Here is a 12,663-nt window from a genome sequence, read left to right as displayed (position 1 = left end):
AACCAGATTACTAATAAGTACTCTCCAGTAAAAAAAAAAAAGTTAGAATTTAGGATATAACTTTTCCATTTAGGGCAACCTTTCTTTGTTGTTGCTGCAATAGGGTCAAAGAGCCAGCATGACTAAGTATTAATGCCTGGCTGTAAGGGCTATGAATAGTTTGGCTTCACAGCCGTTAACCTTGGCCAGACTTGACAAGCTTTCAGCCTTTACTTATTTATTTATTTGTTTTTCTGTGTGCAATGAAATTTACATGACCTACCTTATCCATATTTGGTTTGATGCACCGCACAAAAAAGGGGTTGGAGGCACTTAGTGTGGCCATAAGGGAATGAAGAGAGTCCTAAAACATATAAAGTGCAATAGAAATGAGAAACATAAATATATTATCTCAAACTTACTGTATGTATATCTTCATCTTTTATTTATTCTTATAGCACAATGTTTTAGTTTATTTTAAAAAAGGTTAAAATAATTGTTATAAATGAAATGTTTGAAGTAAAGCTTTTTCAACTAAATCCAGTTTCTGTATTAATAATCTTCCAAGAAACTTTTTTTTCTTTTGTGAGTCCTTTTGCCTAACTTCATTGGCAGGGTAGACTTGGTTTTCACAAAGTTTGTCTAAATATAAACTTTCACTGAAGACTGAGACACACAGAAATCTGCAAAAGCAATTCTGCAATATTTCTAAGGAAAAAAAAATTGGCTGCCATGCTTCTGGTTACATTTCTTAGAAAAAATTGTTGTCTTTACAAAATCCTGACTCTGATATCTCCAACACAATCTTATGGCAACATCCTTCTCATCCATGACACCGCATGGACAAGTTAGCAAAGCACAGCTAGAGAGTGAACCTCTCAGGGGTTATAACCAGACTTCATTCACATTTTACATGTTTATTAAGGAATGCAATAGCTGATTAAACTAAAACTTATTTGAAATTGATATAACAAAAGGCAATTTTGTAAATGTTAAAATGGTTTTATCTTGGATGTCACAGAAAGACATTAAACGCATGAATGGTAAAAGAAAACAAATTACTTTATTTCCATATCGGATTTTTTTCAATTAAAACTTTCAAGTTCTCGAAATCTGTTCTGATTGCAACTTTTTTTCTTGAAAGTATAATTAGTTCATCTTCTGCCTCCACTCTGCCTTACTGCAGCTCATCTTCAGTTCTCTCCTTTCAAAAAGCAAACCTCCACCTCCAAATGTTCCTCCATTTGTTCCCTGCTCTCACTACAGAACAAAATGTCATCTGCAAACATCATGATCCACAGAGATTCCTCCTTAACCTCCACCATCTCCACCTTGAACTCCTTGACCAGCTCAGTGGCCTCGTGGTTAGAGTGTCCACTCTGTGACTGAAAAATCGTGTGTTCAAGCCCGAGTCAGACCAAAGACTTTAAAAATGGGGCCCAATGCCATGGGACACTCCTGAGACACAACATTTAGGCATGGCTGTGTCTGCAGCTCACCGCTCCCCCAGGTCAAATGCGGAGAACAAATTTCACACACCGAGGTGTGTGACAGATAGTGTAATTTAGTTGATTTTAATTTTAACTCCTCTATCACATCTGAGCACATTATTTTGCACTTAATATTAAACACTAGAGACGTATGTGCACATTGTAATGACCGTTGAACTTCAGACTTTTTCAGTCTGGCGTTCTTTGCTGCCTCCGACATTCTGTCTCCATCAAAGGCCTGCCTGGCAGAGCCAAGCCTGACTGGCCCCTGGTTGGCCCCTCGCTACCCAGCCGTCCAACTTAATCCCTGGGCTTTTTGGAGCCAAAGGCCTGGGCAGGTTTGCCAAATCCTCCCCTGCTCCTTCCTTCACAGTGCAGATATACTGAGCTGAGTTATCAACACAGCCCCAGCTAAAGACAGGCTTATAACCACATATTTGGCCAATTACCCATCATCCTCCATGGATCTACAGATTAGGCAGCACTCTCCTCACTTTTTGTCTGTGTAATGACTGTGCCTTTCAGAGAAACTAAGAAGTTCAAGTGCTCTCACAATATTTGATAGAACTTAAAATCAAAAGTTACTACAAAACAAGTGTAAGATTCAAAGATTTCTTAAAGCTTTACCCTAATAAATGTGTAAAAAAAGTAAAGAATTTATCACATTGTTTTGCTGGTTAATGTAACAAATCAAACATATTTTTTTCTTATAGTCTGGAGAAAGTTAGACCTTTAAAACGACACTTTTTAAGACTTTTTAATGTTTTTTGTTTGTTTTGTGTCATCCTTTTATTCAATATTAATGAAATGTAAATCAAAGGCAGAAGTTAAAGTACAGTGATAAGATTTTAGCATCTTGATGAATACACTGATGAACAGAAATTTGGTTTTACCCTGAACTGGGAGCTGACGGTCGGCTTTCGCCGGGCAGTGCCCATCTTGAGAGTCTCATCCCCGCTTCTACTTCCAACACGCTCGAAAAGGTCATAGATAAAGTCCAGCCTACAGAAAGGCATAGCAGAACAGAAGAATTATTTAAAAACACTCACATCTGGACTTAAGTCCTAAAAGTGCACAACTTAAAGATGCACTCACCTGCTGTCTTTGAGAATGAACAGGATGTCATCTCTGAAAGTATCTCTGTTCTTTTCTAAAATTCCACGAACATCGTACAGCACCTAAATAAAGCGCAGGAGACAGTGAGAAGATGAAAATGACTTTGGATCTTATATCAACACATCAGTGCAGGAAGGGAACAGTAAAACCAATTTTATTGAGGCAGCTATTAAAATCAAACGCTTTGCTATTTGCAAAACTATTTGCCTGTTGTTAAAACTTGTTAATTTTATTTACTGTTGCTGCAAATACAATCAAAACTGCTTTCAAGCTCTTATAAAACTTATAAAAATAGTTTGAATGAAATGAAAAATGTTCCTTTGAGGGCTGAATATGACATACAACATGTAAAATAAGGGTTTTTTATTCACAAAACAGGCATTTTAAAAACTACACTAATTTGAAAGCCGGTCAAGACTTTTTAAGAAAATATTTTGGAACTTAATTTGTTATTTCTTCTTTTGCAGAGGCGCAATAAACCAGCAAATAGTACATTTTAAGCATCCAGTTGTTCCAGTCCTTTGGGAGTTAGGAGAATCTCTTTCTTAGCATCCTCTCAGTGTCCCAGAACATGATCAGAAAAGCACATTTAAAAGGAAAGCAGGAAGGATCACAAATGTCCTGAAATGAAGCACATTAACTCTGACGTACATTCAAAGTATGTTTGTTTAAGATTCCTTTAAGATGCAGGTTAAAGTGATTGATGTTCAAATAAATTGAACAAGGAGGATGCAAACTGTTCCACAATGAACTTGCTGTTTCATCCTATTGCTTTGGGACCAACATCTAGAACAACAAAAGCCAATTTTACTTTTTTAGATGCTTCTTTTAAGGTGTCTGGATATTTTTTTCCTTTTTTGTGGACATAATCTATGAGAATAATTATAAGTAACAAAAGGAGCTTTTAGAGAAGCTTTAATAATGCACAGTAGAGAGGGGACCGACTGTCTAGGCTGCTTGTCTTTGCTGAACCACATCATTACCATAGCTTTCCATGCTGAGCTTGTGACCCAACTCTCATACTGAGGAGATGTTGTCTTAAGTTTTTAAGTATCTCTGCCTCCTGGCTTTGTCCTCTCATTCAGTTCCACCCTGTTATCCTGTTCACGAAGGAAAGGGGAATGATGGTGAAGTTTTTTTCTCCTGAGTCAGGGGAAAAAAGTGCTGGAGAAGGGGGGACAAGTTAATATTCTAAAGATTTTGGCAGTGAAGATCCCTGTACTCATCCAATAAAGGCCGTGCATCCCAAAGCTTTTGTTTATCCATGTCTATATGTGTGTGTTTCTGTGTGTGTGTGGGTGTGTGCACGTGGGTGTTTTTGTGTAGGTGTGTGTGTGTGAGTGAGTGAGTGAGTGAGCAGAAGTGTTGTTAATCACCTCGCCAGCGTAGTGTTTGATGCCAAACTGGTGGTCAGTCACTCTGGGCTTCACATAGTATGGGTTTGTCTGTGGAGAAAAGGTAAGACAACACTGATTTAATTCATGTTAATTCGATTAGGACTGGCCGAAAGAATCAAAAGATTTATGCAGACAATACACAGGAGATGTCCAAAAGCCATTCTATAACTGGAATTTAATGTTAGAAGACCCATTCCGAGGAAAATTGTGTTTTTGGTCTTTTTAACATGATCTTGTGGCATATTTTTCTAGTGATGGGCGACATATATAAAAATAGCATTTCTGAGTATTTCTTTTTATTTGTTTATTTATTTATTTGTTTTTTATTTCTGAGTATTTCTTTATTCAAATTATTGTAAATAGGGAGCATATAAAAAAGATGTTGAAAAAAGCCTGTAGCAACATAGATGGTACAATCAGCGGGCAACAAGATCGCCTCCATTCTAATGTATTAACTTGAACAAAAATAGATCCATGTTTGTCTTCCTTTTCCTCGCCTGAGCTGGCATCTGGCATAAAACTGCGTGGCTGGATAGCTGCAATATTGCTCTTCGTTGGTTTTGCTCCGGTAATGTTAGGTTGGGACTGTGAGGAGATGTAAGCTAGCAGGCGTGTGTTAACAAAAGGATCATGGGAAGTGAGGGGAGGCTTACTCCGGGGCAACAGTCTTGCCTACAATTCTAAGGTAAATGTCTGATGAACTACAAAAATGTCACAGGATTTTGGATTTTGGCTAATCATTTAAAGACCACTGAGAACACATTTACAAATGGGTCTTAAAGATGCTGACAAAATCATTTATTGCTTTGGTTTCCATAAGATTATATTTGCGACAAATCATTTTCTGGAATGAAAATTAATCTTATTTGCTTATCAAACAATATTTTCATTGTGTTTAAGGCATATTGTAAAAAAAAAAATAATAATCTGCTAACTTTTGATCATTTTATATTTTAGTAGTATATTTAGTATAGTATATTTATTTATTATATATAGTAGTATATTTTTTTGTCTAGCTGTTATGTTTCTCATTTTCCGGCAACCCAAAAACTTAAAACCCAGGGAAAACAAACACAGCATGAAATTAGGAGGTTCTTACAAAAGATCTGACTCAGGTTTTCCCACAATCTTTTAAAAAACAGCTCCTTTCTTCTGCACACAATGGAGATCCGAGCGGGAGAAACCCTGATCAAGTTTCAAGCCTGCTGCATCTAAAAGCGCTTGGAGGTACGAGCACAAGGTGCCGCGTATCCCTTACAGCTAGGTTGGACCTTTAACTCTTAATGCTTCCCTAGATGGTGTTGAGGGGTCTTTGGTGGAAGGATGCAAGTCATTTTTACTGCCTGTCAGCACCAATGAAGGTGTGCGTTTAGGAGTCCACGCCACTAACCGCGTGCCGGCTGTGCAGTTTCTCCAGAAGGGTGTAGTCGGTGCCTTTGGGAAAGCGACTTTCCTCGTTGATAAGAGCCAACATGCCCAGTTTCTAAAGGAGAGACAGAGAGAGGGGCAGAGAGGGTGAAACTCACCACAGTCATGACGGAACTAGTTGTAATCCCACATCTGGCAGTTTATAATACGCTGAGGAAATAGCTCAGTAATTCATTCAGATTTCTCTGCCTTTCATAAAAGAAGGTTTAAGAAGCAAACAGTGTCTGGAAATGCTTTGCCTAGTTACATATAACAGCGGCAATAGCAAAATAATGGAGCAAAATCATAGGTATGCGAGGGGATAACATGGTTCACGTGTCTTGCTTCTGGAAATCTTTTGCTCAAAGCCAACTTTTGTAAAGACTCCAGATCATTTATAACTCTCGAGGTTAAAATAAATGGTCATCTGGCTTTATTTCAACTGTACCTCTAACCACCGACTGGTGTACATTACTGAGCAAACAACATGCAAAATGAGACAATATAATGACACGCTGGGAGATGGGAGTCCGTGTAAGCGCAATGTGGCGTCTGGGTCAGCCTGCTCTGGCTGGTGGTTAGCGGTCAATCCCTGTGATGACTTTGCTCTCTCACGGTCTGACTGTCTGTTACCTTCTCGATGAGATCCAGACACTCAGCATTATCCATCCAGTCTATAGCTTCCCACTGGATTCCCTCCCTGTGAGGACACACAAAGACACGCCATGTCTATATACAGACATAAACAAGGAGGAAGAAACAATGGCTGCATTATTCAGAGTGACATGTGATGAAATTAGCCATGTGCAGGCTGCTGCTCGACTGCACTGGAAAACAAGCGAGCCGGCTCCAAACATCTGGCAGCTTGCCACGCCTGGTCATGAGTTTGGGTTTTGACCTGTTGTACTCCAGCTGCTCCAGCGAGAAGATGTGCTTGTTGAAATACTCCTGGAGTTTCTCGTTGGCATAGTTGATGTTGAACTGCTCGAACCGGTTCACCTGAGAGACACCAAAACAATTCAAAAGCCATCAGTTCATGCTTAGGATAACTACTTTAGAGAAACTTTGTGCTTTATCAGATCGTTCTGAATACCAGAAAATAATATACTTATCTTTTTTTCAAGCTAAATGTGCTCTTTTTTGGTCAAAGCCTCTTTTGAAAATGTTGTTTATCTTTGATATGTAATTTAAAAATCATATTTGACATTAAAATAAAAGGCAGAATGTCAAAACGTTAACCCTGTAAAGTCCACTACATCAAAGAACTAACAAGGATTTTTTTATTTTATTTAAGATGTTTGGAAACCTTTTGAAATCCCCAAAAAATGCAATATTATTTATTTTATGAGATATAGCTAGTATTAATTATGATATATTGTGTGATTGGGTCCGTTTTTGCTCACAACAATGCTAATTTAAGATCTAAAATTATTGAGATGAGTTTTCAGGAAAAAGCAACCATTTGAAAAGTAGCAAGAAAAGCTCTTCTACTGCCCCCAGTGGAATGATGATGAAGTATAAGTTAAAAACATAAACAATGCTATGTCAAATGGGTTTTTAAGGAAAGCTTGGATCATGCTGATGAGATAGGGGTCTCCAAATATGGTTATCAAATATAATGTGAATTGTTAAAAAGGGTTAAACAAATTTAAGGATAAGAAATAGAAATATCTAATTAGTTTGCTGATAGTGAACTTTTTTTTAGGTTCAATGTGGATTTTTACATAAAATACAAGAATCTTTGAATACATTGCTATATTAAGCAGATTCTTTATTTTTATTTTATTTTGTTTATTTTTTCTTATTCATGAGTGGTTTTGTGATGAAGTCACCTCAAAGTTCTCAAACCCAAAGATGTCCAAGATGCCAATGGACTTGAAGTTGTCTTTTCCTTTGATCTTCTGGTTGATCCTCATTATGATCCAGGAAAAACACTGAGAGTAAAGCGCCATGGCAACAGAGTCGCGCGAGTCCACCGCCTGCAGATGATGACACGCAGGGACAAAGGGTTACCATAGAGGCCATGCAATGCATAATTAATGGGGACCTTGAAAGACTGCATCCTGAGCAGGACACACATTAACCCAGAGAGCAGGTGGGGAAGAAATGCGTTAAAAGCACAGATTTGTTTGAGTGTGAGACCGTAAAGGTGTGTTCATAAAATAAATACTGGCTTGCAGAGAGTGGGGTGTTATGTCAGCGTCTGTCGACTGTCTGTTGTCACAACAGACAGAATTGTTTATCACTTAAATATCTCAGGAGTGACACACTGCAGGATGGATTTATAGCTAAAAAGAGAAAAAAGTAAACATGCAAAAAAAGTCAAAGTTGTGTGATTTTTATTGTCCTACATATTTTTTATATTTTCAGATTTCCAGGAAGTGAGACCTTTTCAGTCACTTTGCCCCACAGGCGAACACAAAGGCAGAAGGAAACAATGATGACAATAACTGGAAAGGTATATTACGGCCTCTGTAACTGAAAAAAGCTCAATTCCAGGAGCTTAGAAGGTAAATATTATAAGAGAAACAGCTGCAGATTTTAAAAGAAGAATTTTACCAACAAACTAGACTTTGACTTAGATTTGACTTTGTATAATAATACTAATAATTAATTGATACTTTATTTATCCCACAATGGGGAAATTCTTCTCTACATTTAAACCCATCCCCTGGGGGGAGCGGTGAGATGCAGACTCTGGGGGTAACAGCTGGCTGGGGAGAGCAGTGATTGAGCCGCCAACCCTTCAGTTGTTGGCTGACCTGCTCTACCGCCCTGAGCTAAACTGCTGCCTGCAGCACATTGGGAAGATTTTACTGATACAAGTCTATTTTAATTAGCAGCTTGACATTATAACATGAAAATTTAGATTTTAAGTTGATTACTTTTTTGTTAAGTGAAAATAACTTTAAAAAAAGGACCAACACACCAAAGCCTAGAAAACTATCAAGGTTTCATTTGAGTTGGCTTTACCTCAGGGTACTTTAGTGACTAATCACATTCCCCTACTAATTTGTGGTTAGTAGTTCACATTTATTCATTAAAAAATATGAATATGGAATCTTTTTGTGGCTAATACATAACACACTAAACACTATAGTTCACATAAGGGGGAATTTTTCTTCCTCCAGGACAAAAGTAATTGATATGATCACAAAAAGGAAATTACGTAAGATTAAACCCACACTAAATCTAACCTCAAAGGTGTTTTTAGTTGCAGCGTTAAAAACTTTGGAACTAGACTTGGAACCAAGTCAAGTGGAGGAGGTCAGCCATATACATTAAAAATTAAGAACTTTGCAAATATAATACAAAATAAGAAAAACATTGTAAATTTAACTTTTTTGGTTTATGTAAATAACAAAAATATGAAGGAACAGGATTTAAAGGAGACACTAATGAATGTGGACTACGTAGTTGTTTCATATGTAAACTCTCTCTGTCCCCCAAACTGATTGAACTTTTTCTTTTTATGGTTTGACCCAAACTCTATAGGAAAGCTTTGTGTTTGCTGCATGGCTTTTGTTGGAACTTAAAAATCTCTAAAACCTAAAACCATTGACTGTATGTTAGAACTGGACTGAGTGAGAGTGACATGGCCCACTGAAAATGGTGTACTTCTGGCTTCAAAAAAATGAAGTCAATTTAGTCACAATTTTTTCATGACGCCGCCAGATGTTGCCAAGTTGGAGCCGGAGAGTAAGCAGTGATTGGTCCGTGTTGGTCTGAGTCAATATTTCTATTGCAACCACTCTCACCAATCAGAAGTGAGCCTGTTGAAAGACAACAACCCTAAACCTTTTCAAAGCAAGCTCAGTAGAATATGTCAATCAAACGTTTCAAACGTTCAACATAAGACCACCTACTTTGATTGAGGCATCTTATTGGCCAGTTTATGACTTAAATAACTTGGAGAGAAAAAATATCACAATAAAAATTAGGATTAGCAAGAACATGTTTGTCTGACAATACAATGATTGAGTAACAGCTGTTTACTTCTCAACAGAAGTCTATGGGATTTTGCCTTCTTGGAAACCAATGTGGATCCTCTTTGGAATGCAAGGGTCAGTCCAGTTCTCATATACGATCAATGGTTAAAACCAAACAATGCAGAAAAAGCAAAAGTCTTTGTCAGTAGACAAAACTAAAACTGGTCCTTTAAAGATCAAAATCCACTACAAAATGTCTACATTGGTTTAATTACAGACATTAGGAAATATCTGTGGTTGAAAGTTGAATACAGTATTTTGTTGAATTTCATTTAAGCATCATCTGAGGAAAAACATAAAAATAAACATGAGCTGAAGTTCCTTCACATGTGCTGTGTTTTGATTGAAAAATAACCATAAATATGTTGCAAGACAGGCTGCTTAATGTTCTGGGGCTTCTTAGTAACCCATTATGATTCATGCTACCAGCGGGTGTGAACTGAGTACTGGTGGCTCCAGGATCTTCGTCACAGGGGTGAGAAGACTGGTTGTTTGTCCAGGATGGGACGGGGGGGGGGGGGGGGGGGGGTTGCTGCAGGCAATGGTGAGGGGGAGTGACCCCTGGCCGTTGTGAGAAGAAGTCCTTCTTGCAGACTCTGAGGCTGGAATAATGGACTCCCTTAAGAGACAAGCTGTCTCAAAGGCCAGGCACAGTGAGCAGTGGCAGGGTGACAGCACAAGTTCTTTGTACGGGGATGAAAAGCTTTCTTGTGGTTGTCGTGTCACTGTGATAATAGTAAAGGTCCGTGGTGCATACTATCTGACTTTTATGAGCATGAGTGGGCTGAGGGGGCTGAGCTAAACCAAGAAAGACAATGTCCTGAGTCAAAATGATCCTGCAGCACAAGAAGAAAAGGACAAGACATGCAGATGAAGACTTGCTGAAGACTCACATTTATTACAGAAGACTGTAAGGGCATTTGAAGCTAAGAGAGGCACCAGTGGCTTATTATGTTGTTGTCCTGGTTCCTGGCTGTCGTATTTCTAGAGAAGAGTCTTACTTCACCCGCAGTCATTGCATCCATTGTGCCTTTGACTTAGATCACTATCACGATGGCTTTATTGTGCCTGGAATCTGGCAGACAAAAAGCAGGAAATGGCCGGGAGTCACGCAAGGGATCCGGGGAGGCATGTGGTGGAGGGTGGCAAAGAAGCTGTGTATGTGTGTTTTCACAAGGGCGTGTGTGCTACCCCAACAAAAGAAGGCAGAAGAGAGAAAGGATAGCCAATGGCAAATATGCAGATTTCCTATAAATCAAACCAGAGAATAAAAATCTGAATATCGAGGAAATCCCACAGGACTGTTTTAGTCACATGATTCTTGCAACTTGCAAAATATGAGAAAGCGTGGCTGGATGTGTCTTTACCTGCTCCACAGTGAGGGGGGAGCAGATCTCTTCTCCTCTAAGGATCATGGAGCGCTGGGTCAAAACCTCCGACAGCTGGAATGAGTCCAGACCCAGCAGCTCGCTGACGTTACTGACCACTGAAAGACATACACACAAATATGCTGTAGTACTTTTATAAAAATGCTAACGAGAACTCAGATAGCATCTGCTGGTGTCAGAAAAGAGATGTGACCCACGGACTCTGATCCTCTACAAACCAGAGGATATACGGCTCTGTTGGGTGGGCCGAGGTGCTCTGCAGGCACTGTACTTTACAAGTTCTTTGGAAAAGAGGTCAGACACAGCGAACAAAGGAGCTTTAAGCTCATGTTACAGCCTGTTCAGGACTCTGTCTGCTTGTGCAATGCCTATCAAACTCAGGGCTATTACATGGAACATGGGTGAGAAGTCTGACATTTCTACAGTTGATTGAAAGGGGTTGTTTAAGCTTCCCGGTCTGCTTTTAACATTTTTGTTTAAATCTCCATGTAATCATGCGTGAAAAAAATGCTGTATTACCCTGGATTAAAAATAAAACACATTATTTATATCTGTGAGAAAAGATAAACGGTACAGCCATTTTTTGTTAAAAAAATATATAGAAGCACCTCACAACCAGGTGCGGTTCATTAAATGCACTTGTTTGAATTAATCATTACCAGGTTAATCCCCGTCACAAAAACAACTTTTTAAACAAGTTTGACATTAAAACATGCAAATATTTAAATTTCACTTCATAAAAAAACTAAACCAAAACAAAGCAGAGAATTTTTAAGTTCAGACATGAAGCTAAAATGGTGAAATCTCATCAAAGATGCATCTGTTACTAAGAAATGTTCCAAGAATGATTTTAGGAATTAGAAAGATAAAGCATACGTGTACCAAAATAATCAAAAAAAGGCTTTTAAGGCTTTAATGGGTCGAACACTAAATGGTGCAGATCGGGTCTGCGTTTCTGGCTCCGCTTTCAGTCTACCTCCTTTTGAAGTGATCTGAGCTCCTCCAGCAGTCATGAATTCAATGTTGCCCATCTGGAGGACTGCTGACAACAACTTGAACACATCTCTGATCTCCTCCTCAGTGAATTCCATCACTTTCAGGGCTTCCTGAAAACCAAAGGTTCCCATCAGGACAAGGTCAACTTTGGTTTTCCTCAGCACAAAATAGCTGTTAATTATGGCTACACTTAAAAAGATTCGCATGAAACCTGTGTTCCACAAAGTGCCATGTTCCTGATGGTTTTTGATTATAATAAGGGCAGTTAGCCCCCCCTAGTGGTTAAACAGTTGAAGTCTCCCTACCATGACACTGTTGAAGAGCTGTTTGTCATCAAGACTGCTGTCATGCAGGCATCCTGACTGGCTCAAGTAGTAATACAACTCAGGATCTTCAGACAAGAGGTACATGTCTACAGCATGAATAAGAAAGGTCAATGTAGACAAAAAAAATCATTATAAACATACACTATAAAAGGGGAAAAAATCATCTTAACATCTTCAAGAAAAAGTATATTTTTTGGCTTCAGCTGCAATCATTAACTATTAAACTTAAGAAGTTAAGATCCTTGCTGAGCACATCTGACAATGAACACACCTCTGTGGTCTCTGTCTGCCCCTGCCAGCAGAGCGTAGAAGATGTGGTAGTTTCTTTCTCCAGGATTCTGTCGGACCACACGGTTCTTGAAAACAAAGAATGATTAAAAAAAAGTAAAAATAAAACGGCTGAATGGACAATCCTTATAACTTCATTTAAGCCTTTAATAAATACCAGGGTTACCTTTTCCAGCAAGTCTGAACATTTGAAATCAAGGAAAAAAAGAAAAGTCAAAGTGATCTATGGTTACGAGTCTTTTGTAAAGTGTGTTTATGTGAGTTTCTTTGTGAAGGATACAGTCAAT

The 12,663-nt window shown here is 38.5% G+C and overlaps 1 protein-coding gene across 2 annotated transcripts in view; it reads right to left on the bottom strand.

Annotated features, from left to right (window-relative positions):
• Positions 1–12,663, bottom strand: part of myo10l3 (myosin X, like 3) — a 56,227-nt gene that overhangs the window by 17,130 nt on the left and 26,434 nt on the right. Inside the window, exons 6-19 of one of the 2 annotated variants that reach the window (XM_023950642.2) lie at positions 12,657–12,663; positions 12,543–12,556; positions 12,360–12,444; positions 12,068–12,174; positions 11,743–11,872; positions 10,746–10,864; positions 7,222–7,368; positions 6,288–6,388; positions 6,023–6,089; positions 5,373–5,465; positions 3,962–4,030; positions 2,565–2,647; positions 2,363–2,471; positions 263–343 (exon numbers count right to left, since the gene is read on the bottom strand). The exon at positions 12,657–12,663 is cut by the window's right edge and continues 118 nt beyond it. In XM_023950642.2, coding sequence (XP_023806410.1) covers positions 263–343; positions 2,363–2,471; positions 2,565–2,647; positions 3,962–4,030; positions 5,373–5,465; positions 6,023–6,089; positions 6,288–6,388; positions 7,222–7,368; positions 10,746–10,864; positions 11,743–11,872; positions 12,068–12,174; positions 12,360–12,444; positions 12,543–12,556; positions 12,657–12,663 — 1,212 coding nt within the window. Of the gene's footprint in view, positions 1–262; positions 344–2,362; positions 2,472–2,564; positions 2,648–3,961; positions 4,031–5,372; positions 5,466–6,022; positions 6,090–6,287; positions 6,389–7,221; positions 7,369–10,745; positions 10,865–11,742; positions 11,873–12,067; positions 12,175–12,359; positions 12,509–12,542; positions 12,557–12,656 lie in introns of those variants that run through there. The other variant, XM_078939957.1, reaches the window with a different exon arrangement.

This window comes from Oryzias latipes, chromosome 21 (genome assembly GCF_053564925.1).
Source record: "Oryzias latipes strain Hd-rR chromosome 21, Olatipes_Hd-rR_3.1".
NCBI classification, from domain to species: domain Eukaryota; kingdom Metazoa; phylum Chordata; class Actinopteri; order Beloniformes; family Adrianichthyidae; genus Oryzias; species Oryzias latipes.
Note: the sequence above shows the minus strand (reverse complement) of the source record. Positions and strands in the feature narration are given on the sequence as shown.